At 52.7% G+C, this 25,310-nt stretch overlaps 1 protein-coding gene across 1 annotated transcript in view; it reads left to right on the top strand.

The window, feature by feature from the left end:
• RPTOR (regulatory associated protein of MTOR complex 1) overlaps positions 1–25,310 on the top strand; it is a 332,995-nt gene that overhangs the window by 60,398 nt on the left and 247,287 nt on the right. The window contains exons 2-3 of the mRNA XM_047093910.1: positions 13,076–13,178; positions 24,589–24,671. Coding sequence (XP_046949866.1) covers positions 13,076–13,178; positions 24,589–24,671 — 186 coding nt within the window. The remainder of the gene's footprint in view (positions 1–13,075; positions 13,179–24,588; positions 24,672–25,310) is intronic.

Genomic DNA, 25,310 nt, shown 5'->3' on the forward strand with positions numbered 1-25,310 from the left:
CCCAGGGCTGGCTGTGCTAGCTGGATTTCCTGTCCCAGGACTTGAGGAGATCGTTGACTCTCTTCCCGGTGTTGATGGAGGGTCCGCGGGGGCACTGCTGGGGTCCTGCGTGGGCCGCGATTGCCGTCTGGCTTCTGAAACAGCCTCCCACTCCCTCTCTCTTTCCCGTGTTCACCCAGGGCCTTCCTCTTGTCAGCAGGGGGCCCAGGGCCCGGGCTTCAAAGGTGACCAGGTGAGGTGGACGCACCCACGGTCCAGAGGGGCCACCCACGAATCAATGCTCGTGAGCCCGGTGCTGCGGTCTGAGTGGCCCCGGTCGGTCGGCAGGGGGACGGCGAGGTGGCCTCCCTGGGGAAGGGACTGGCCTTCAGTGGCTCAGAGGCTTTGCTGTGATTCATGTTTGAAATGTTCCCTGAAAGATAACATTCCTTTTTGAAATTGGTTTTGCTTTATGTTTTTTTTATGTTTATTTGTTTATTTAGAGAGAGAGTGTGTGTATGTGTGCATGTGTGCAAGCACGTGCGTGCACAAGTGGGGTTGGGCCGGAGAAGGAGAGAGAGAGAGAAAGTCCCAAGCAGGCTCCAAGCTGTCAGTGCAGAGCCGAACTCAGGGCTGGAACCCACGAACTGTGAGATCATGACCTGAGCTGAGACCAAGAGTCGGACTCTCAACCGACTGAGCCCCCCAGGCGCCTTCCTTGGCTTCTAAATAATAAATTTTGTTGGGATCATGAATGATTTTCATGACTCCTTCAGGACAGACCCTTAGGCTTGGCTGTCAGCAGAAAACCCACCGCATTTGCAGACACATTGTAGGTGAGGCTTTGCGTTGTTCCCATAGGCACCGAGGTGGTAAGATGTGGCCCTTCGGTGCTGGGGCGCGTTGCGTGTTTCTGCGACGGTTTCTGAGAGCAGAGCAGACAGAGGATGTTGGAGACAAAACATTTTAGGCAGAGTTGCAGGAGTGTCGAGGAGGAATGTAGACAGAGAACGGCAGGCTGTGGCAGACGCCTCACCGCTCAGGTCCCGGCGCCTGCTTTCGGGCAGCGGGTGGAGGGGTGGCGCCGTGCGTCCATGGTTTGCGGTCCCGGCCCGCGGGCCTGGCCGCAGGCCGGGCTGGCTGTCAGCTGGCTGAGCACCGGCGGTCCCGAGGACGTTCGTGCCTCGCTCTACCAGCAGGACTTGGAGACAAGTTGCGATGTTGATAATTGTTACTTCATGTTTATGATTTTTTTTTAAGTTTATTTTCATTTTGAGAGAGAGAAAGAGAGGGAGCGAGCAGGGAAGGGACGGACAGAGGGAGAGAGAGAATCCCAAGCAGGCTCCATGCTGCCATCGTGGAACCCGACGGCGCTCAGATCCATGAACCGTGATGAGATTGTGACCTGAGCCAAAATCGAGGCTTGGAGGCCACCCAGGCACCCCTCTGTTTAGATGCTCTCCACCGGTGGCCCTGCCCTGTGGTCATTTCTCACTTAGAATTCCTTTGAATCATTGGGTCATGGAGGAAGTCCTGACGTTGTTTTCTGAAGATGAGGTTTGTGAAGCCAGGGCTCCGCTCTGACAGTGCAGATTCTACTTGGGATTCTGTCTCCTGCTTGTACACACTCTCTCTCCCCCTCTTAAATAAATAAATAAACTAAAAAAAAAAAAGATTATGGGGAACCACAGATAGCAGATGCCTGCCACATTCTTTCCCTGTGGGAGTGTCTTTTTTTTTAAGTTTATTTATTTATTAAAAAAATTTTTTTTTAATGTTTATTTATTTCTGAGAGAGACAGAGACAGAATGTGAGTGGGTTAGGGCCAGACAGAGAGGGAGACACAGAATCGGAAGCAGGCTCCAGGCTCTGAGCTGTCAGCACAGAGCCCGACGCGGGGCTCGAACCCACGAGCTGTGAGATCGTGACCTGAGCCGAAGTCGGACGCTCAACCGACTGAGCCCCCCAGGCGCCCCTATTTATTTACTTTGAGAGAGGGTGTGAGCGGGGGGGGGGGGGGGGGGGGGGGAGGGAGAGAGACAGAATCCCAAGCAGGCTGCTTGCTTAGCACCGACGCAGGGCTCAGTCCCACAATCCTGGCATTTTGACCTGAGCCGAAACTAAGATCCGGACGGACGCTCAAGCCACCCAGGTGCCCCTCCCTGTAGGCGTGACTCCATGTATGCAGTGTCTGCGTGCAGGACCTTTGATTGACCTGTGCCTCTCTGGTACCCCTCAGCAGCACACGCTAGCCCCTGTTGACATTGGTGTTTCTTTCCTTTGTGGTTCCTTCCTGCCGCGCCCAGGGCGGGCCTTCTTCTTTTATGGCAGCAGCTTCCTGGCTGACCTCCCTTTCGTCTCAAGTCAGCGTTGGCCATCGACGCGAGTAGCCTTCCTGGGAGCCCCGAGGAGCTGTGTTCCGCCCGACAGCGTTCACGGGGTTGCGACCCTCTCCCCGGCCCCTGTCGTCGAGGTGCACCCCGCCCTCCACCAGGAGCTTGCAGGGCCCGTGAGCGGGATGGGAGTGGAAGAAAACGGCCCCACGCCGTGTCCATCCGTGGATGTTGTGAAATGCCTGTTGTCGAGGTGTGCCCACCACGGGTGTGTCCCCAGCCAGGGTGGGGGCTCTGTGTAGTTTGCCTCGGGATTGTTTTTAGAAGTGCCGGATAAGGAAGAGTGGGAGCAGAGTCCGTCCTGAACGAACGGCTCGCTCCCACGGGGATGCTGCCGGTTTTAGTTTACGTTGGGAGGAGAAGGGCCGTGACCCAGTGTCTGATCAAACAAAAGAAATCTCTAAATCGCCTTGAAATCGATCCACTTATTAAAGGACAGTCTCATTCTCAAGAAAGAAATTTTAGCAGTGAGCTTTATCTTGTGTCCTAAACTGGGAAGGCGTGGAGACAGATGGACGAGAGCCGTTGCTGCACTTACTCGGTGGGGCAGGTGTTCGTTGATTATGAGGCTGTGTTCGGTTCGGTTAGGATGCCGGGGTGGGGGGGGCATTCACTTTGGAATGTCCCCTCTCTGTGAAGAGCTTTCATACTATTCCTGCTTTCTACTTTCTAATCTTATGCTCTAATAAACTTTGCCTGCTGCTCAAAAAAAAAAAAACAACAACCAAAAAACAACAAAAAAAGAATGCTCGAGACTGAGAACGTGGATCTCCGTGAGCTCAGCGCCTGTCACCTGCCTTGCATTTCCCCTCGAGATCCCAGCACGCTCGTTGCCTTGGATACTAGTCTAAGCTTCAGCTGGCCGAGCAAGCTATTCTCTCTGTCTTCAGAATGTAATGAAAATTGCACGCACGCGCACACACACACACACACACACACACAGAGTCCTTGACTATTGTATTAAATCATTGTTATAACTGTCCCCCTGCTTATAGAAATAATGTGTTTATGGAAAACTTGGAAATACACACACAGAAGGGCCAGGCACAGAGAAGAAAAGAGGAATCATCCACTTTGCACTCCTCGGAGATCAAAACCGCCTGTGACATCTTATGTTTCATTCTGTGTCCTTTGCGTCTGTGGATTCACACATTTCGAACAGTAATTATGGACATTGTTTTGTGCCTTCCTCTTTTTGCTCAAGTTATGTGTGGGTGCCTCCCATGCCACTTACTGGTCCTTGAAAATAGGTCTTTTTTTTTTTTAAACATTTATTCATTTTTGAGAGGTAGAGACAGAGCACGAGCAGGAGAGGGACAGAGAGAGAGGGAGACACGGAATCCAAAACCAGCTCCAGGCTCTGAGTTGTCAGCACAGAGCCCCACGCGGGGCTCGAACCCACGAAATGAGAGATCATGACCTGAGCTGAAGTCGGATGCTTAACCGACTGAGCCACCCAGGTGCCCTGAAAATACGTCTTTTTTAATAGCTTTATTGAAATATAATTCACGCACTACAGAGTTTACCCTCTTACCCACGGAGTCTGATGTGGGAGACAAAGAAAGGCTTCTTTTCTCTTTCCGAGAAAAAACGACATTTCCTCACAACCTACACCCCATTGACAAGTCCCTGAGCCGGGCAGAGTGACCTCCCTCCAGGAGCTCAGCTGCCTTCATGTTAGTATTTGCTCAGGGCAAAAGGCAATTTTAGCTTAACATTAGCCTGACCCTCCCCAAGATCCTATAAGTCTCCTTTAACATAAAAATTCCTTTCGAGACTTCCTTTATCTCCACCCCCAAGATATACGTTGGCAATCATCCTCCGAGCATATGGCCCCCTGACATACATCTACAGCGTCTCATGCTGAGGTTTATCAAACAGTAATAAATGACCTTTTCCTAACAGCAGCCAGCCCCTCAAGGTCCTGGGAACCTTGCTTCCAAAATAACCTTAGAGACTGTCCCTAACCCTCTCCCAGCCTGAAGTTGTATAATCAGTCACTCCTCACAGCCCCACTGCAGCCTTTTCTGCCCACAGGTCCTGTCCCCATGCTTTAGTAAAACCACCATTTTGCACCGAATTCTCTAGAAATTTTTGTTAGCCGTTGGCTCCGAACCCCAGCGTTTCCCACTAACGGAGTCGTGCAACCTGAAAATACGTTTTTAAAGGCATTGTCCTGTTCCACCGTGTAACAGATGGCATCCTGTAACACGCGCCTTTTAATTATGCCCTTCAAGCCAGACCCGTGGGCTTCAATAGACTTAAGTTTGGCATACTTAGACTTTACACTGTTGAGTTACTTGGAGTTAATGTGTAAGCGTATATGTCTTCATGGTAAATCTCTGTGACAAAGTGTTTTTGTTTTCACTTCTTAGATAAGGAGACTGGGTAGTTAATTGGATTTTCTTTTTAAAATTTCACCCTGGGCAGGGTTACAAGAAAGGCCAGGAAGTCCTTGTCGCTCCCTTGGCTCCCTCGTGCCTCAAGTTGGCTTCCCAGACTAGGTCGGGGTGTGTCGCCCATAGACCCACACGCAGGTGTCCCCGGTGGCGGCCGAGGTGGTACCAGGAAGCCCACTTGTTCACGAAGGAGTCACGTGAACAACATCTGTAGTTTGTTTAAAGCCGTTAAGATCTCTGCAGCAAATCTATTCTGTGTGCCGATCTCTTATCTGATTTGTAGAGGCCTGTGATGTGGGGAGGCTGCTTGCTCCCAGAACCCTGGGTGGGTGGTCTGCAGGGGTGGGAGGGGCCGGGAGGGAGAGCTCTGGCGCTCGAGGTCCGGTGGGGGGGGGGCGGGTACGGACACGACTTTCTGATGTTCCCTGTCGGAAAGCTACCTGTTGTCTCTTCCCCTTGCATTAGCCTGCTCTGTAGTGGTGGACGCAGACTTTAAAAGCAGGGAGACTCGGACAGAACTTGGCCTCACACGAGAGAGCTGAAGCCTCAATTAGGCTTCTGGAGGAGGGCAGCGAGCGGACTCCTGAGTTCAGGAGCCGCCCTGGCTCGGGTTCCTGCTGAAACAGGAGGATGCAGCCGGGGGCCCCCAGGTTCCTGGTTGCTGCTGGGGGGGGGGGGCTGGTTCTTGTGCCGTATTGCAGGTTTGGGCTGCGGAAAGTCCATCTGATGTGCTTCTTGGCAGGTTGGCCCTTCCTTCTTTCTAGCGGTCTTCCAGACGGGAGTTAGGAGGCAAACCTGTTTTCCTTTTTTTTCAACAACTTGACACCCCCCACCCCCCAGCCCTGCGGTGTATCTGCTTTGTGTGCTCCCCCCCCACCCCAAGCCCCGTGGTGTATCTGCTCTGTTTGCCGTTACGTTCCAGTTTCTGACTGACTTCCTTTATAAATTATGAATTTGTGCGGCTTCAGCTCTGCTCAAAGTTTTCCTTGATGCTCTGAATCTTAACGAGCACTGCTGGGGATTGGGTGGCTTTGCCTCAGACGAGCGGGGGATAGTGAATGTTGTGGCAAACCCCAGTCTCGCTTCCTGTTTGTTTTCCATTGGGCCCGGTTGTGGGGGGGGGGACCAGTGAGTCACAGCTGTCAGTATGGGGAGCGGAAAGCAGGATTGGCCAGTGGAGCACGACGCGCTGTCTTCATTCTGCAGAACAGCTTGGGTGTCCTTGCACGTGAGCCCGCGAACCCACGTTCAGGTTTGATTGTACCACTCCATCCACTGAATCTTTTAAATTACATGTGGTTTATCGAGTTAGTTCAGTAGGAGGAAACAGATAAAGGAACCCGTGTGATTTTGTTTTGAGTTCTTTGGGTGGTGGCAGGCAGTCATGTATTTTTAATCGGTGAGGTGACAGGCCCTTGGGTGTACCGGGGGCTTTCAAGCAGGGGTGGCGTCGGGGTCCACGGGCGCTTATCTGAGCTTCTGAATCCAGCAGGCTCTGAGCACAAAGGTTTTCACAGCTCATCTTGTGGCAAAGCGGATGTGACCTAGTGTGAGGTTGTCCATAGTCTTTATTGCACAGATAGTGGATATTTGGGCATTTCACTGCAGAAATTTTAATGGTTTGGATACTGAATGTTGTTCTAGACCCTTCTGGGTGTGTTACATGAGACGTGAGCTGTGTACCATATTATTCTTTCGTAAGTCTGGGAAGTTTTGAAGTTCCAAACAAACCTGGCACCAGACGACTGCACGGGCACTGCCCAGGCCTTACAGGTGGTGCCGGGTACCGGCCCCCATCGCCAGGGAGTCCCCAGCCTCTCCCACCTCACTTCCAGGGTGTGCTCGAGGCCCTCGGGCTGGGCCCCGAATCATACGGCAGCTTGCTCCGTGCCTGTAGGGGTGCTTCTGTATGGCTGGCGAGCTTCGTCCTGGAGTGCAGCTTGAGGACCGGAGAAGTCCTCGGGCCTACGAGCTCGTCCGTACCCACCTCTCACTGCAGGGGTGAGGATGTTGCTCAGGACAGGTTGGAATGAACAGCGGTCACACACTTTCAACGGTCACTTAATGTTTTACAGCTTCTCAGAAGGATAACTTTTCAAATTCAGAATTAGCCTCCGGGGATAGAAGTGTCATTTTCAGTTATATTGCATTGGAGAAGAAATGTTTCAAAGTTCAACATGGTTATTTTATATACCGTTATGCAATTTTTGGCACATTAAATGTAATAGCCCTTACGTTCTCTTAATGCTATAACTGTATTATTAAAAAACATCAATCTGGAACTTTTGGAATGGGAAATGGAAATAAAATACCTAAAAGGCACTTTGGGGTATAGCTAAGAACTTAGAACTTAACCACATTTGGAATCAGGCGAACACTATTAAGATTTGCGGGGGAGCAGAAGACACATTTGATTGCCTTAAGGATACTTACTGCTAATGTCTTGAGCCCACTTGTGGAATTAAATCGGTTAGGTCAAAAACGTTTTTCTAATTCGTGTCAATATATTTTTGGGACCTTTCTTTCTTATTTTCTTACAAAGAAAGGTTGGGTGTGCAAGGACGAATCACGTTCTTTCTTTCTGTGTCTTCATTAATTTCACACTGTCACCTGTAAAGCGACCTCACGGAAGTTGTCGCTTGAAATGACGTCTGGTCACTAATGAAGGCTGTACTTGGTGGCAGGCATGGGGACGTGGGGGCCCTTTTAGTGTCTCGTGGGACTAAAAGGTGACCATTGATTGGGCTTACGCTAGTATTTCTGCATAAGCACTTGGAGAGCTTCAGACGTAATAATTTTATAATTAAGTCCAATTATTTTACCGAGAATTGTGTTTTGAAACTCATTAAATGCAGGTGTAGAGGTTGAGGGGATGTAATGTGTCCCGAGGGTCAGCTGGAGGAAGAGGTGGGCTGCGATCGGGGATGTTTGGGTGCCGCATGAATCCCCCGCCTCATCCTGCACTCCCTTCCTGACCCCCAGGGAGAGCCAGCGGGAAGACCGGTGGGGACAGGAGCACCCAGCGCAGGGACCTTTAGGAGAGGATCAGGGCGGCCGGAGAGCTCAGGCTACTGGATGCGGCCTGTTAGGGGGTGAGCATGAGTAAGTGGAGGCAGCTTTCGCTCAGAAATGGTCAGAAGTGTCCGAGCCTGATGCCTGCCCGGAGTCCCTGCCGTGCGAGGGAGGCGTGCGGGCTCACATGTCCCGAGAGGGGCTCTCCCCTGCCCTCCTGGGGCGTGAGGCCAGGGGCGGGGGGAAGGCTGCAGGCCCGCTGCCAGGGGTGCCCACCCGGGGCTGGCTGTCCCTTAAAGCAGCCCACGGAGTGTCGTTCCCTCAGCTGGGCTTTGTGAAAGGGACTAACGGTTGAGGAGTGTGTGCCCTTTGCAGACTGAGGACAGAAGAAGACTGTGGGGACCAGCTGGGCTGCCACAGTGGGGCAGACAGTCTTTCTGAAAGTTAGAGGGACCCGATCCGTGGAGGTAGATGGTTTTCTGCGAGGAGGGCTTCCCTCCCGCCGGGCCCAGGGCTGACTGAGCGAAGCAGCTGGGAACTCGCTGCAGGGTATGAGTCCCCACCTTGCTGGGCCCTGGGAGCACGGGGGAGCCCCTGGGTTTAAAGATACTGTGGGGCGGCCGTTAGTGTGAGTCACCGTGGCCGCAAGAAGGCCACAGTGATATCTCCGTGGAACTTCTGGTTCTAAGTGGCTTGCCCTCAAAGGCTGAGTTTGCTAGAAGATAATTGATCAACTGTATGGGATTGTTGAAGCTGATCACTTACGTATTGGAAAATGACTAACAAAAACAATATTGTTACTGTCTGATTGATTTTCTGCCCTTTCTCCTGACAACAGACAAAGGGACCTTTTTTTTTTTTTTTTTTTAAGGTTCATAACAAGAAGATTCTCTGGCCTGTGTCTCCAGGAAGACACTGCTCTCTTCAGTATGTCTCTCTCTGGAGGCAGGGGTACAGCCTCTTTAAAAAGTGATTTGTCGGGGCACGTGGGTGGCTCAGTCGGTTAAGCGGCCGACTTCAGCTCAGATCATGATCTCGAGGTCTGTGAGTTCGAGCCCCGCGTCGGGCTCTGTGCTGACAGCTCGGAGCCTGGAGCCTGCTTCGGATTCTGTGTCTCCCTCTCTCTCTGCCCCTCCCCCGTTCATGCTCTGTCTCTCTCTGTCTCAAAAATAAACAAATGTTTAAAAAAAATTAAAAAAGAGAAAGTGATTTGTCATTAATAAGTACTTTTTTTTTTTAAGACTAAATACTACCCCCCCCCACTTTAAATTCTGTTTGAACACAGGGATCTTCTCTTGATGCGATAAGTAAAGATCCTATGGGTTTCCTCGCTACCCGAAAATAGTGCGCCCCCACGAAACCTTTTCTAAGCCGAAATGGTGCGAAGTGGGGAAGCAGTTACCATCGATTCCTGCGGAAAACAACTTTGGGCATTCCCAGACCCCCGCAGCCCCCCCCCCCCCAGTGACCCCTCTTAGGCTTCTGTGCCACCTTAGGGACACGTGCTGCTAACGCTGCAGACTGAATGGGGGAGAAGCCCAGACACGCACAGACACAGCTCCCAGCTCCGGCCGGCCGCCCCGAGACGCCGCGTGTGTCTCCCACCGCCGCCCGGCCTGCTGCAGGTCCGACTCCAGACTCACTTGCGCTTCCTGCTTTTTTCGTAAAAGGCAGAAGTCCTCTTTGGATTATTTTGGGTTGTGGAAACAGGTGCCTTACTGCTTCTGCCGGGAGGCCTTTGGTAACGGCGAAGTCCCGTCGCCCGGAAGCAGGTGACACGTGTTCCACGTGAGTTGCCGCCATGGTCTTCATGATAAACCATTCGTGCGTCGCGTTAAAACCAGCGTGACGGTCACCACTGCCATGTTCTGTGGTCGCTGGCAGTTCTGTTTTGGAGGCTGTGGGCAGTGCCCGAGACCCGGAACAGGAAAAGAGGAACAGTCCGTTGGAAAGGACGAGACGGACTCGTCATTCGTAGACGGCGTATTTGTAAACCTACAGTGCGGGTCAAGGATCACCAAGAGGCAGTTACATTTAATTAGGAATTTAATCATGTGACAAGGGAAGGTGTCCACATTCACTGCGAGACCACAGTGGGGAAAATACGCGGATAGAAGCACGTGTCCCCCGAACATCCATGACATGTCTAGGAAAAATCCTAAAAGAAATGTGCAAGACTGATTGGTGAAGAAAACTAAAAAAAGGAAAAAAAAAAAAAAGCAGTACTGAGAAACATTAAAAAGAGGTTCAATTAAATGGAGAAACACACTGTGTTCCTGTATAGAAACACTTGCCAAATTTAATTTATATGTTTAACGTGATTTTTTTTTTTGGCATTTTGTTTTTATTAAAATTTTTAAAAAATATCTATTTATTTTTGAGGGAGACAGAGTGTGAGGGGGGCAGGGGCAGAGGGAAAGGCAGACAGAATCCGAAGCAGGCTCCAGGCTCCGGGCTGTCAGCACAGAGCCCGACGCGGGGCTCAAACTCACAAACTGCGAGATCGTGACCTGAGCCGAGAAGTCGGACGCTTAACCAACTGAGCCACCCTGGCACCCCTGGTGTCTTGAATCAATGTTTGTTCATTTAACATTATAAGAATTTAAGAGTCATTCGGTTAGGAGAATATGATGGTGTGCTGAAACATTCCCTTATTTGCTTAAAATTTAGGTCATATCCACCACGTGTTCTCCGTGATAAGAAATGCTGTGAAGAAGATCTTTACACATAGAGATTTCCCCTTTATTATCTTTTTTTATATTTTCTTTTTTTTTTTAATTTTTTTTTTTTAACGTTTATTTATTTTTGAGACACAGAGAGACAGAGCATGAACAGGGGAGGGGCAGAGAGAGAGGGAGACACAGAATCGGAAACAGGCTCCAGGCTCTGAGCTGTCAGCACAGAGCCCGACGCGGGGCTCGAACTCAAGGACCGCGAGATCGTGACCTGGCTGAAGTCGGACGCTTAACCGACTGCGCCACCCAGGCGCCCCTCTTTTTTTATATTTTCTATGACAAATTCTCATGTGGAGTTATTGGATCAAAGAAGACAATTTAAAATACTCAATGTTACCAATATGCAGTTTAATGCAACTTTAATCAAAGTATCTATGGGATTAAAAAATTGAATAACTGAGTAATTTGGGGGGGAAAGCGATGAATATAGATGTAATAACTAAGTAAAAGTTTAAAAAAAATTGTGAGGAAGGAAACCTAGCCCTCCTAAGTATTGTAAAGTGCTGCAAAGATAAATTATTTAAATCAGTGTAGTAGAAGTATTGATTGATGGGATAAGGGAATAAATTCAGTTAGCTAGCCTGCAGTAGGGTTTGGTCTGTCTGGAAATTTATATATGCTAAGAGAATCATACAAACCTGTCAGTCTGGGAGACATTCTTGTTTGTTTTTATTTATTTATTACTTTAAAGATTATTTATTAAAAAAAACCTTTTTTTACATTTATTTATTTTTGAGAGACAGAGAGAGACAGAGCGTGAGCAGGGGAGGGGCAGAAAGAGAGGGAGACACAGAATCCGAAGCAGGCTCCGGGCTCCGAGCTGTCAGCACAGAGCTTGACTCGGGGCTCAAACTCACAAACCATGAGATCGTGACCTGAGCGGAAGTCAGATGCTTAACTGACCGAGCCGTCCAGGTGTCCCAAAATGTTTATTTGTTTTTGAGAGAGGGAGAGAGTGTGAGTTGGGGAGGGGCAGAGAGAGGGGGACAGAGGATCCGCAGCGGGCTCTGTGCTGACCGGCTGACAGCCCGACGTGGGGCTCGAACCCATGAACTGTGAGATCATGACCTGCGCCTAAGTCAGACACTTAACCAACAGAGCCACCCGGGTGCTCCTGGGGGACATTATTTAACAGAGAGAATTGGTATGATCGGCTAGTGTTTTGAGAAGAAAATTAATCCTCGTCTTGTATCATATACCACAGTAACGTCCAGATGGCTTGAAGGGTTAAATGTAAAACACAGTAAAACACTGGAAGAAATCCATGTAGGCCCTCACTGAGCAGGGAGTTCCTGAGCCCCAGGTCTGGGCCAGGTACGGGCACACACGTGGGTCCACTCTCCTCTTGGGTTGGGGAGCCTCGTCAGAGAGCTCTGCCAGCAGGAAACGCCGTGCATGGTGGTGCTGCCCTGCTGGGATGTGGGGGCAAACCTCCCCGAGAAATGGCCACTGTGGGCACTGAGACCGCAAGGGAGAGTCAGAGTTGGTGGAGCGGGAAGGGCCGCCTTCCAGGCCGGGGAAGCTGTGGCTGGGAGCGGGGCTGGTGGAGAAGCAGGTGCAGGAGGCACTTAGGAGGCAGGATGAGTCGAGGGTGGGCTCTGGTGCTCAGCACCGGGGGTCAAGGCTGGTGACCCCACTCGGAGCCCTCTCACCTCTTTGAAACGATACCCCACCGCCCCTGCTGGGATTTGTGTTTCCTGATGGATCCTCACCACCTACAAATAGCGATCGGCACCTAGCAGGTGCTCAGTAAATGTTTGAAGGGCAAGTTCCGGGTGTCTGGCTTGAGCAGCTGGGTGGGCGGGGTGTTTCCAATACTGGGCTGCTGGAGAAGGAGCAGGTGTGCAGGAAGCTGTATCAGAGGATAGACCCAAGGTTTTGCATGTCAAGAAGCAGAGAATGAATCAGAGGGTAAACGCCAGACCAGAGAAGTATTTGCAACAAATAATGTGGATGCGGTCTTTAATATGGAAAGAGCACATGAAATCAATCAGAAACGGTTGCCTAATGACGGTATAGTAGCATAAATGTGAGTAGAAAATCTACAAAAGATAAAAGATACAAATAATGAATACACCTTTGAAATAGTGTTACAAATACTGAAAGAATGCTCACTGAATCAGTGTGATGATTTTTCTCTCATCAAATGATTAATGATTTCAAGTAATGGGAATAGTGTAACCTGGTCGCAGCGTAAATTTGTGCAGAGTTTTGGAACGGATTTTGGCAGAATGTATCAAATGCCTTAATACTTTTTAGTGAACTAATTCTGTTTCTGGAAATGTAGCATAAGGAGGGAGGCCTGTGGAAGCCTCTCCTGCTGCAACCCGTCCCCCCCCCCCCCCCAGTGCCCACTTTACTCTGAAGCTTCTGGAAGAAGGCAGTTACTCCTGCAGCACCCCCGGGGGCAGCACAGGTCGTAGGTGAATGGAAAGATGGCTGGAGAGGCCAGTGGTGGGGACAGGGCTTCATGTGTTCTGGGAACATTTCTGAAGCCTGGAAAAGTGCATCAAGGGCACTCATTTTGAAATATTTGTTGTTTCTATTGTGTTTTTAGATGAAGACAGTCAGTGTTGCCTTAGTTTTGTGCCTGAATGTCGGTGTGGACCCTCCAGACGTGGTGAAGACCACCCCTTGTGCTCGTTTAGAATGCTGGATCGGTAAGTGTGCCCCTCACCCTCCTTCCTGACCCGCGGGTAAGGTCCCTGTAGGGGCTCTGGGCTGGGCTGGCCTTGCCTTCCACTGGTCAGGTCCCTGGAAGGCTGGCACTGGTTTGTGTGAATCTGAGGGTTTCATTTCATTTCTTTCTTTTAAAACAAAAAAAATTTTTAATGTTTATTTATCTTAGAGAGAGAGAGAGACAGAGCGCGAGCAGGGGAGGGGCAGAGAGCGAGGGAGACATGGAATCTGAAGCAGGCTCCAGGCTCTGAGCTGTCAGCACAGAGCTTAACTGACTGAGCCCCCCAGGCGCCCTTGAATTTGCCCATATCTGGCACATGATAGTGGCTACGTACACTTTTGAAAGAATGGAGTGACTGTGATCTGTGTGCAGATCTAGGCGAGGACAGAAGGCGTGGCCAGAGCCGCGTGGCTCAGTGTGGAAGGGAGATGGGAGCCCTGCGGCCTTCACGCACTCTCCTCGCGGGCAGAGAACAGTAGGCTCTCACTATTCCGCATACTCCTTCTTGGTTTGCTCAGAGTTTCTGTCAACAGTCAATGCTGAATCTTACAAAATGCTCTCCTGACATCTTTTGAGATAATCACCAGGCTTTTCTTTTTTGGTTTGTTGATATGGTGAGTTGCGTTGATGGAATTTTGGTTGTTGAGCCAACCTTGAATTCCTGGAATAAACCCCACTTGTGTTATCTTTTTTATATATTGGTGGATTCGATTGCTGCTGTTGAGGAATTTTGCGTCTGTGTTCATGAGTGATACTGGTTCCTGGTTTTCTTTTCTTGCAACACACTCGCACGGTTTTGGTAGCAGGATGATGCCGGTGCCATAAATGCGTTGAGAAATAGTCCCGTCTTTCCTGTTTTATGGGAGAGCTGGTAGTGAATTGGGTATTATTTCTTCTCTAAATTTTGGCATAACTTAACAGCGAAGTGTGGGTTTTTCTTTGTTTCCACTTTGAGTGTTTGGCTTTCTCTTTTTGATAAGATTGGGGGCAGCACCCCCCTCCCCCAGCTTTCTGCATCCCTCCCTCAGCAAAAGCAGAAATTGTCTTCATCTACTTTAAATAACAGAAATCACAAATGACAGGTTTCCTCTGCTACTTGAAAGCTGGCTTTGTGCCGCTTGGATTTGACAAAAGGTCTCTCTTAGTGCCTGTTTTTGCTACTGGAAAGGGCCTCCCCCCCAACCCTTGGCTGATGAGAGGTGTCCTACCTTACGGTAGCCCGGGAGATCTAGATTCTATTCTGAATTGAAAAAGGAGTGGTTTTTCCCACTTTACTTGCCTGTCTCACTGTCTTTGTCTCAGAGCCTCCCTGCGTGCGGCCCAGGCCTCTCGTCCCCCGCGCTCAGGGACAGAGTTGCGGTTTCCGTAGCTGATTTCCCTAGAGGCCTTCTTGGCTCTCTGCCACGTCCTGGTGCTTGTGCCGCTGAAATTGACTTCTTATTAGCCGCCACTGACTGTTTCCTTCACTTACCCCTTCTCAGAGTGGGATTTCGCCAGTTGTGTTCTGTTTTCTCCCTCTTTAACTGCTCTTACGTTAGGTTTTTAAAGCAAAGCTTCTCAACCTGGGTCCCGCCGTGAGCTCCCAGGGATGGTGGACTCCCCGGGACTGTGTGGGTAATGGTGTCTGAGTGGAGAAATGCACCTTCCAGGAGAGGATCCTTGGGTTTTATTAGATTCCCTGGGGAGGCTCCCCCCACCCAAAGAAAGAAACCAAAAGAGCCCCTCCTTCCTACCTCACACAGTCTCTTTGATGGGTGTTTATGAGACAATGTCAGTGGAAAAGAAAATAATTCCTTGCTTCCTTCTTGCCATGAAAAGTCCAACAAATAAATAGATGTTTTATATTGAGCTTTTAAAATTTTTCTGCAATTCAGGAAATGTAATCTACTCTGTACTAATTTCAGTGGATTTTCAGTTCAGAAGGGCATTTGCCGTTTTTTATTATTATTATTTTTATTTATTATTGTTATTTTTAAAAGTTTAAATCCAACTTAGTTAACATACAGTGTAATAACGATTTCAGGAATAGAACCTGGTGATTCAGCACTTACATATAACACCCAGTGCTCCTCCCAAGGGGACTTGTTTGCCTTTTCTAAGCTAAAAACTTTGCATTGACCTTTATTAAAACTTGGAGGGGCGCCTGGGTGGCGCAGTCGGTTAAGCGTCCGACTTCAGCCAGGTCACGATCTCGCGGTCCGTGAGTTCGAGCCCCGCGTCGGGCTCTGGGCTGATGGCTCGGAGCCTGGAGCCTGTTTCCGATTCTGTGTCTCCCTCTCTCTCTGCCCCTACCCCGTTCATGCTCTGTCTCTCTCTGTCCCCAAAAAAATAAACGTTGAAAAAAAAAAAAAATTAAAAAAAAAAAACCTTGGGTAGGGTTGGCCCTTCTGATGGTGATTGTATCAGTATGGCCTAAGAGAAAGCAGAATCCTGGAGATTTGATTCAGCAAACTTGCAGGGGCACGAGCAGTGTGTGTTAAGATTTTATTTTGGGGGAAAGAAAGGAGAAGAAGGTCCCAAAGTTGCAAGCACACAGAACTAGAAGGCTTTCTTTGTGCTTCACACGAGAGTAAGCTGTTGGCCTGCTGACCACTGCCTGGGAGTTTCAGTGCACAGTTCCCAGGAGCGTGACCCAGCGCGGCCGTCGCCAGCGGGATGGACGTGGGCAGTCTGCTGCCTTGTCGGCCTCGACTGCGTGTGGGTCTCCGCCTGTCTCGGATGCCGTTTGTGGCACAAGGGCCTGACTCCGCATCATGCGTGGCCGTTAATTTAATCTCATCCAAACCGGACCAGCTCCTCAGTCTTCGCTCGGCACTCGTGACGTTTAGGACACCGTCCCCGAGTTTCCTCAGGACCGAGTTTTGGCAGTGCCTCTTCGGGAGTGTCGCGGCAGAGATGTGCCTTCCTCCCACGGCGTCTGTCAGGTGGCACGTGACTTTGACGTGTCCCGTTACCACTTACGACTCGCTTATATGGCGCGACGCGGTGGGTGCCGCCGGAACCCGAGGCTGCGAGCGCCCCCTCTCCGCTGTGTCAGCAGTGACGGTTCTGGGGGGAGGCGCGCTGGCTGAGTGCGTGCTCCTCATCAGACTGTGTCTCCGGTGTGAACCCAGTGGGTCACGGTCCAGTGTCACCGTTGACTGTGTTGATGCTCTGCTTGTTTCCGGGTTAGCCAGCCGGCCCTGTTCCCACCGGCTGACGTGGCCCTCGTCTGGCGCCACTGTTGAGTGCCTCCTTACTTCCGGCTTGTTCTTTCGGCCCTTCCCCCGATGGGCCACACCGCCTGCGAGCCCAGGTGCTGTCGGCGGCATCCGGATTTAGAAACGGAGACCCCGGGGCCGGTGTTGTCATGAGAAGCAGTGTCTTGCCACTCGTCTCCCCTTGCCAGAGCAGGGGACGCACGCGTGTGCACGGGTGTGCTTCCTGTGTACACGTTCACATCTGTATTTCCGTGCTGTCTGCACACGTTAAGAACCATGCATTGTGCCTCGTCTCCAACCCAGTGGGATTTTCCATATTCGTGATTCCCTCCTCCAACAGCCTTGGTGTATTTTCTCAGTGTCTCTTACCCCGTGTGACCCAGCGTCTCGTCCCTGCTGTCTGCCCCTCCCCACACGGGTGTCTGCTCCTCCCTGCCAGGTCCCCAGCCCTCCCCGGGAACACTGTCTTCCCTTCGCCTGTGTGGCCTCCGAGCCCCTGACGGGACGGACAGCTCCCCGAGAGCCCCCACCCCGGAGGGCTGCCAGCCTTGCCCAGCCCCAGCCAGTGGCCCCAGGCTGGCTCGTGCAGGCATTTGCCGGTGTCAGGTGTGACGATAGTGGCAGCCGGGACCGAGAGTTGGGGCCCAGCCTTGGAGATGTGTGAAAGGCCAGTGCTTCTGGGCATTTGGAGCACTACAGCGTCCGCGGACGGCTGGGAAGACCTGGCTGGTGGACAAGGGGGTGGGGAGGTCACCCGCCCGGGGCGAGCAGCGACCAGAGGAAGAGGAGCAGAGCCAGCGTCCTGAGTCAGCGGGGAGGGGAGCTGCTGGGGATGAGTGGTAGCACCGGACGAGGGGGTCAGGTGGTGAGGGCCGAGGAGCGGCTGGGCTGGCGGGGCAAGGACACCCAGGCCCGAGGAAGGTTGGTCCTGCGTCTTTCAGGATGCGGACGTCCAGACTGGGTCGTGGCGGGGCTGGGGAGGGGAGGGCATTGCCGGGACGGCCCCCTGCAGGCGGGTGCAGCCACACAGCCCACGGGGCCCTCCTGTGTGGAAGGCAGCCAGTCTGCACACTGTGTCTGGTCTTCGGGGTCTGCGCTGTGTCTCTGGAAGTCAGAGGGCTCTGCTGTTCCCTTTAGCAAATCACCCATTTACCGGGGCCTCAGTTTCCTCATCTGTAAAATGGAGCAGTGAGGGCGCCTCCCTCCTGGGAGGGGGAACGCGGCTCAGTGCAGACTGCCTGGGGCAAGGAGCGGCCCCCGATGCCTGTTCGCCTGCCACCTGGACCCCCTGCCTGCCACAGCACTGAGTGGGGACCCAGGCGCCTCCTGCGTCCACTTCTCTTCTGCCCCCGCGTGCTCACGGAGAGAGGAGAACGGAGCGTGTGTCGTGCACCCCGGCCCAGTGGGACAGCGGCTCCGTGCTCTGGGGGCCTCCGGCAGGTGTTTGATAGCGAAGTGCTGCGCGTTTCTCGTTTTGTTTTACAAAGTAGACGTTAGCCGTGTGAGGTGACGACCAGAGCCCCACTGCTTTGCTTTCCGGTGTGCCCGTGAGCGTGGGGTCTCTGTGCAGGGGTGGAGCGATTGCAGGTGGGTTGCTTTTGGGCCACAGACCCACCTCAGGCCAGGGGAGGTGGTCGGTGCAGGTTGGAGCCGCTCTGCCCTCGGGGCCGAGGGCTCTGAGTGGTGAGATACGTGGGCGACTCTTACTTCTCAGTCCGTGTTGCTGTCCCCGGGCATGTGCTGCCAGCACCGCGTAGGAGAGCGCTGCTTCCGGAGGCTCGGAGAACGGGCCTGTCCTCGTCCGTGAAGCGGCCCTTTAGGCTTTCTGATGTGACAGGGACGTCGTTGCCAGAATAAACAGGCAGAGCTTCAGCGTGCTGCTCTGAAGCCAGCGCGCGGCCTCCCTGATGCAGGGAAGGCAGGGAGGGAAGGCTTGGGCGCACAGGCCCTCGCGGCTCGTGGGGAAGGTGCGGACTCGGGGGGCTCGCAGGCCCTCCCGCGCTCCCTCACGGCTTTCAACGCGTCTTTCCCCGCCCCTGCCCCCCCACTCCGCCGGATAATAAGATGCTGTTTTATTTCATAGAAGTGACACTCAGCTCTTCTCAGAGAAGCAGGGGAGAGGCTGTTTTGTTTTATGGCCTGACATTAAATGCTACAGCAGCGACACTAAAAGCATCCCCACTGAAGGATGGTGAGTGCCCATCCCTCTCAGAGAGGTGTCTGTGTTTGAAAGCAGGGTGCAGATGAGTTGACTGCTGAACAGGAGGAAGTATAATTTTGCCGGGAGATTTTTTTATGTGCTCGTTAATGGTAGCCGTGTATCATAAGAGGTAGGAGAGCTGAAGGTCTGTCGGGGGCTTGGAAATTCTGGTGTCCTAAGGAAATATCGAGGAGGCACTCACCTGTGTTTTTCTCTTACTCCTTGGAGACAGGCCTTTTCTTTTTCCCTCCATGCACGCGGGCACCGAGAGGCCCTGTGCAGGTGAGCGAAGAAGAGAGCGGTCGTCTTTGCACCTTTAGTGAGGTGGGTCCGCCCTGAGGGGCCCAGGAGCTCAGAAGATGCTGTGGCTAGAGGACTCGGGGCAGGCCGTGTGGAGGGAGGGGGTTTTGCAGGGGAGGTGAGAGCCAAGACCGCGAGGAGGAGAAGGGGCCCAGCCGTGGGGGCTGAGCCCCCCGGGTGTGGGGTGTAGGGGGCACCCACTGCCGTGAGCCTGGAGCACCACTGGGCCTGCGGTGGAAGCCCTTGTTCTCGGGGGCTCCCGGGTGAGGCCCTCTTTTCTCTGTCCGGTCACACTGGCCTCTCCCGGCAGTATCTCCGTGTCCCCTGAAGGAGGCGTTAGTGTAAGTTGTGTGGAGCCTCCATCCCCATGAGCAGAGTGCCTTGTGCGAGCGACAGGGTTTGCACTTTACAAAAGGGCATCCCGGCCGCAGCTCCTGGTGCCTGCACGGGGCGGGGGACGGGAGATGGCACCAGGACCTCATCTATTTTGTGGCTAAGTGGCGGTGAGGCTGAGGGTTGGGCCCGGCTGCAGTGTAGACAAGACTCCTGGAGGATGATGGCTCCCTTTCCGGGACCCTCAGGCCGTGGGAGGGCCACGTCCGGCCCTTGGCCAGAGCCTTGCTGCCAGGCTGTGTCCTGCTCTGTCCTCGACTCAGTAGGATGAAATGCCTCCCACTGTATATGCTTCTAATGAGGACATATATGTGGATGACATCATGGCCGATGGCGCAGAGCCGTTGAAAACTATCTCTGACTTCAAAGTGGCCCCTTTGCCATTATTATTTCTCAATGAAAATTAGCTGCTCGAGGTTACACAGCTAACTAGTGGCAGAGTCCTCGAACGCCACACAGAGAAATTTGCACTTGATCTAATAGGCAGTACTCAGTTAATATGTCAATTAACAAATACCTATGAAACGTCCACTTAAATACAAGCTACGGGGGACTACAGACGTTCTCTGAGCAGCGAGCCCTGTGTGCTTTTTTAACTTTCAGTCTGTTCTGAAGGTGGGCCGATCCCAGCATATAGTTTGGCAGCTTTCCCCAGACTGACCCAGCACAGACCAAGGAACAGTGTAGGCAGCGGCCCCGAAGTCCGGCCCCGTCTCTCGCCACCTTCCAGCCAGCCCGGCCCCTTAAGTCAGTCGTGCTCGCGTTCACCTTCCCCAAAAGGGAGCGTGCTGGAGGCACCGCAGACTTTTCCGGGGAGGAGTGACGTCACAGGAGAAGGCCCCCAGTGCTCCTCTCCGGGTCAGCAGAGCCGTGCTCCCTGGGCTCCTGCCCTTCTCAGGACCTTCCGGAACCTCCCAGGAGGAGGGAGAGCGGCCGTGGTGCCGGCACCAGGTGCTGCGGCTGGGACCAGCACGTTGGTAGTTGATGGTGCACGGGCTCCCCCGAAGGAAAAGAGTGGACAGAACAGGAGGTTTTCCAGGCTGGCTGACTGCCAGCCCCATCGCCGACCTCTGTGACCTTGACCCAGTTTTCTGACCACCCAGAACTCCAGCTTCTCCCCTGTGTCGGGGCGTAGGCTGACTGCAGTTCCTGCCGACCTGAAGGTCTGCGCATACGAGGTACGGGGCTTAGCCTGAAAGCCTTGCAGGAACGTCGATGCAAAGCTCACGTTTTATACAAATGCCAGTTACGCCCTCTCCCTCCCACCCACCTGCCCGCCCACTTTGTTCACTGAACAGGAGCCCGTGAGGGCAGGAGAGGAGAGATGCGCCCGCACTTCCAGACTGTCCACACTGTCCACCAGGAACTTAGTTTCGCTGACACAGCGACTTGGTTTATTGTAGTAAAAGCATCGTTCTCCTTGTTCTCGTCTTTCCCTCCCCCCACGCGCCTCCCCCCACTGTCATACCCTTGGGAGGAAGCCATGCGGTTAATTGGCCACGGGGTTCCCAGTACAGAGGATGTGACAGGCGGCCTTGGTTGATCGCGGCCCCTCCCTCGGGAACGCAGGAATTTTGAGCCAGACCAGGGAAGGAGGAGGGCCACGACCGCGAGGGGTCCGCCGGCCTGTCTGCGGGCAGAGGCCCTCCAGCTCTGGCAGACGGGCGGCAGGCCCTCTCTGGGGACGTGGGAGAGGACCGTGTGGGGCGGGAGGGCCTGGGCTTCCAAGGGGAGAAGTCCAGGGGGAGGGCCAGCTCTGGCCCTTCCCCCGACGTGAGTACCTTCACCTCCTGCACTCCCTCCCTTCCTCCCTTCGACGGGGTTCGGGGTTCGCAGAGGGCACGTGTACGGCCTGCCTCTGATCAGGTGGCGCCCGGCTGGGCCTCTCCTCTTTGTCCAGAGGAAACCGTGTCCTTCTCTTGCCCGTGGACTCCAGCCGGAGCACCGGGCACACGGGTGCCACACGGGCTGGAAGGTTCACGCTGGCTCTTGTATCTACCCCTGGTCTCCTGTCCCAGGCTTGGCCGTTTGAGCGGTTTCTATCTGCTGATGCTGTTTTCAGCTCCCCTTTGCTCTTTGGTGGCCCGGAGTTTTTATTTTTCCGATCCCGACTTATTCTGGCCCTTTGCCAGTCTTGTGATTCAGATTATAGCAGAGTTGACTGGGGTCGTCGTAATTCCTTCGAGACCTCAGCACTCGGTTCCTACCAGGACAGAGAGATGAAAATGAACGTCTAATGTCTTTAGTTACAGATGGAAACGAATAAACCATAGTTCTTCCAGATAAGTTAATTATGACCCAATTTTCATTAGGTTCCGCTCAGCCGGAATGTGCTCGTTAGCTGACTGGGCTCTTCTGAAGCTGTTGAATTGGAGTCTCCAGGGTAGAGCCCGGCGTCTCTGTTTTAAAAAGTCCTCGATGACTTTGACACACCGATGCTGAAGGTCCTTGCCAATCCTGAAGTCCCGTTACTTAATTTTATAATTCTTTTTTATTTAAAAATCAAAGTAGTACATGCATACAAGTTTTACAGCCACACCACACTAGAAAGTATATTAAGAGGGAGCTGTCTCTTCTCTCTGCCTTTCCCAGAGGGGCTACTCTGATTCCTTTCTTGTCTGTGTAAGCGATTTGTTCCCTGTAGTAGTTACAAATTTGCCAGTTACTTTTATTTGCTAAATTTTCTGTGAACTTGTGAGTTCATTTTTTTACATACACTCCAGTAGATCTGTCAGGCGCTATCAGGACTCATTCCAGTGCTCAGATAATCTGGTCGTTTTTTTAAAAACTACCCCTCTCCTGTTGAACCGTTTCATCCTTAGAGCTGGCTCGTGGGCGTCTTGTGGTCTCTCTCTTTCTTTTCCTGGATCCTTCATGGCCTTGTTTGGTGCTGTATTTCTCAAGAGGAGACCACGGGACAGATTTTGTGAGTGTTTGCGTGTCTGAAAAGACCTCTGTTTTATCCTCAGACTTGAACATCAGGCTGACGTTATCTTCACGACGGACGTGGAGGTGTTGCTCTGTCCAGCTTTCGTTGTCGCTGGGAAACCCAGAGACCGTCTCATTCCTGATCCTTTGTGAACGGATTCTTCTCCAAGGACTTTTATTTTCGGTCTTTTGTTTTTGGCGATTTGACTCTGATGTGTCTGGGTGTGAGTTTTCTCGGGTTAATCCTGTTGGAGGTTCACTGAGCTTCTCGAACCTGTAAGTTTATGTCTCCTGCCAGATGTGGGAAGTTGTCCAGCATTGTGTCTTCAACTGCTCTTTGAGTTCTGCACTTAATTTTCTCTTCCCTGTGAGACTCCTGTCACGTGTGTGCTGTCGTCCCCGGTCCCGTGAGGCTGTGTCCTTGGGAGCCATTCCCACTTCTGCAGGGAGGAGTGTTAGGTTCTTGCCAAGCAGGGGTTGCACAGGGGGCGGCCGGGGTGTCGAGGGAGATTAGCTGCCATCTCAACTGTGTGCAAGACGGTATTTGAGACGGATGCTTGGGGGCGTTGGGGCAGACTTAGCGTTAATACACGGAAAACGAGGAGACTGCAAACAGTTCGGGAAAGGTGTTGTGATGGGGACTGTGGCTCAGCAGTGAACAGTCTTACAGCACACCTGTAAGTCTGTGTGACGGCGGGGGCTGCCGGGTGGCGGGTCCTGGTTGCAGGGAGGAAAGGCTTCACGCGGCGGGTGAGTCCTGAGCTACACTAGTGGCTTTTCTCGTGGTAGATCCTCTTTGCCTGGAGAAGCGACTGACGGACCTGGGGCATTTGGCAGGCGTTTTCTGGAAGGTGAACAGAGTGAGCCGTCACTTTAGGTAGACATGGAAGTATTTGTTGCCGGTGGTAAAATTTGAGCTATTAGGGAACGAAATGCCGAAGATCCACATGGCTCGGTGAGCCAGGGTTTTACAAGTGACCAGTGATGACGACACGTCATCCGTCGGTAGAGGGTCCATTCAAAGCGCACGACAGACTAGCGGGTTCAGTGCCGTAGATCCAGGGCCATCGCTGTGCTTTCAGACTCCACGTCACGCAGTCTTAAAGAAACTGCCGCGGTGGGGTCGTATAGCATCCAAGAAGATAGCCACGACTGTCTGCAAAGGCTGTTTATTTCTTTACTTCTTTTGTTATTTTCTTAATGTTTGTTTATTTTCGAGAGAGAGTGTGAGTGGGGGAGGGGCAGAGAGAGAGGGAGGCACAGAATCCGAAGCAGGTTCCAGGCTGGGCTGTCAGCACAGAGCCCGACGCGGGGCCCGAACTCACGAACCGCGAGATCACGACCTGAGCCGAAGTGGGACGCTTCACCGACTGAGCCACCCCGGGCGCCCCTACAAAGGCTATTTAAACCAGCCTCTCCTTCCCGGCAGCGTCTGTGTGTCCGTGCGTGAGGTGGGGTTTTCCTCCTCTGTGTCGGCGAGGACCACATTTTGTGACAGATGAGCGCAGAAGCAGGTAGTGCAGTCCAGCTGTCATGTGTTAAACCAGATACTAAAGAAAATTTCTAAAAATTGTAAGGCAGTCCTGCTCTTTTCCTTGATTCCTTTTTTTTTTTTTTTTGCAAAACAGTCATTTTTCATAATAAGTATCTATGTTCAGATGTAATGAGTTATTGCTTTTAAACGAATGAATGAAGAACTCTGTTTAAAATTTCTCGTTTGATTTTGAATACAGCCAATACCAATCAATAGATACCGCCGCTTAAACATTGTTTGGGGTTCTGCATAATTTTCAAGGGTGCACAGGAGTCCCGAGACCAAGTAAGTTTGAGGAGTTGCTGGTTAGAGTTATTTGCACTAGAATCCACTCCCGAAACAGGCGGGTGAGCCACTAACACACGGGTGTGCTTGTGAAACTGGTTTTTGCGCGTAGGCGAAAGTTCGCAGACGAACGCGTCACCATGGTCGTTCTGTCCTCCTCCCCGTCCTGTTGCGTGAGGGCTGTCGTTAGAAGGTGAGGGGACTGCCGCGTGGCCCTCCCTGCGGCCCCTCCTTTGCACAGCCTGCGGGCAGTGTGGAGGTGAGGCAGTGGGGATGCAGGGAGACCCATGAGGCTGCATGGTGAGCACAGGGACGGGAAGACACAGGGCCGGTGGGTCCGGTGAAGGCGCTGTTCTCTAGAACGGTGTGCATTCTGGCCTGTTTGGGGGCGTAGCAGCTCCCTAGGTCTGGTGATGGCAGAAAACCCCAGTTGTGTCTTGGGTCCGAGGTGGCCGTGAAGTGAGTGATGGCGGAGGACGCAGCGAGAGGCAGGCCTGGCGGGGAGGAGATGCACGGATAATGAACTTTCCCCTTTTTATTGCTTCTTCAGATCCTCTGTCGATGGGGCCTCAGAAAGCTCTCGAAACCATCGGTGCAAATTTACAGAAGCAGTACGAGAACTGGCAGCCACGGGTAAGCGCGTTTCCTACGCTCTCCTCTCCTCTCCCTCCTCCCCCTCTTCCCTCCTCCCCCTCCTCCCTCGTCTCCCTCCTCCCTCCTCTCCTCTCCCTCCTCCCTCGTCTCCCTCCTCTCTCCTCTCCCTCGTCTCCTCTCCCTCCTCCCTCCTCCCCCTCCTCCCTCGTCTCCCTCCTCTCTCCTCTCCCTCCTCTCCCTCCACCCTCGTCTCCGTCCTCCCTCCTCCCCCTCCTCCCTCGTCTCCCCCTCCCCCTCCTCCCTCGTCTCCCTCCTCCCTCGTCTCCCTCCTCTCTTCTCTCCCTCCTCCCTCCTCCCCCTCCTCCCTCGTCTCCCTCCTCTCTCCTCTCCCTCCTCTCTCCTCCTGACGGGGGCACCGCCTCCAGGGTTCACATAGCCTTCCAGGTGAGGGCTCCTTACAGCCCTGCGCGCTCGTCCCTGGGGGACTGGACACCGCTCGCTGCCGCCCATGCCCCACCCCCCCACTCCGTGTGTGCAGGTGGTCCGGGCCACGCGCCCTCCAACTCGTTCTCTTGCCTGAGTTTCCCCCACAGTCTTTAGCAAATGAAAAGCGTTTTTCATGGTACTCTTAAATCACGGCTTTTCTTTTGCACAGGAAATGCATTTTCGGTAACTTTT

Source organism: Lynx rufus, unplaced genomic scaffold, assembly GCF_022079265.1.
Source record: "Lynx rufus isolate CCGP_SWC_20201006 ecotype Redwood Valley unplaced genomic scaffold, mLynRuf1.p SCAF_37, whole genome shotgun sequence".
Lineage (NCBI taxonomy): Eukaryota > Metazoa > Chordata > Mammalia > Carnivora > Felidae > Lynx > Lynx rufus.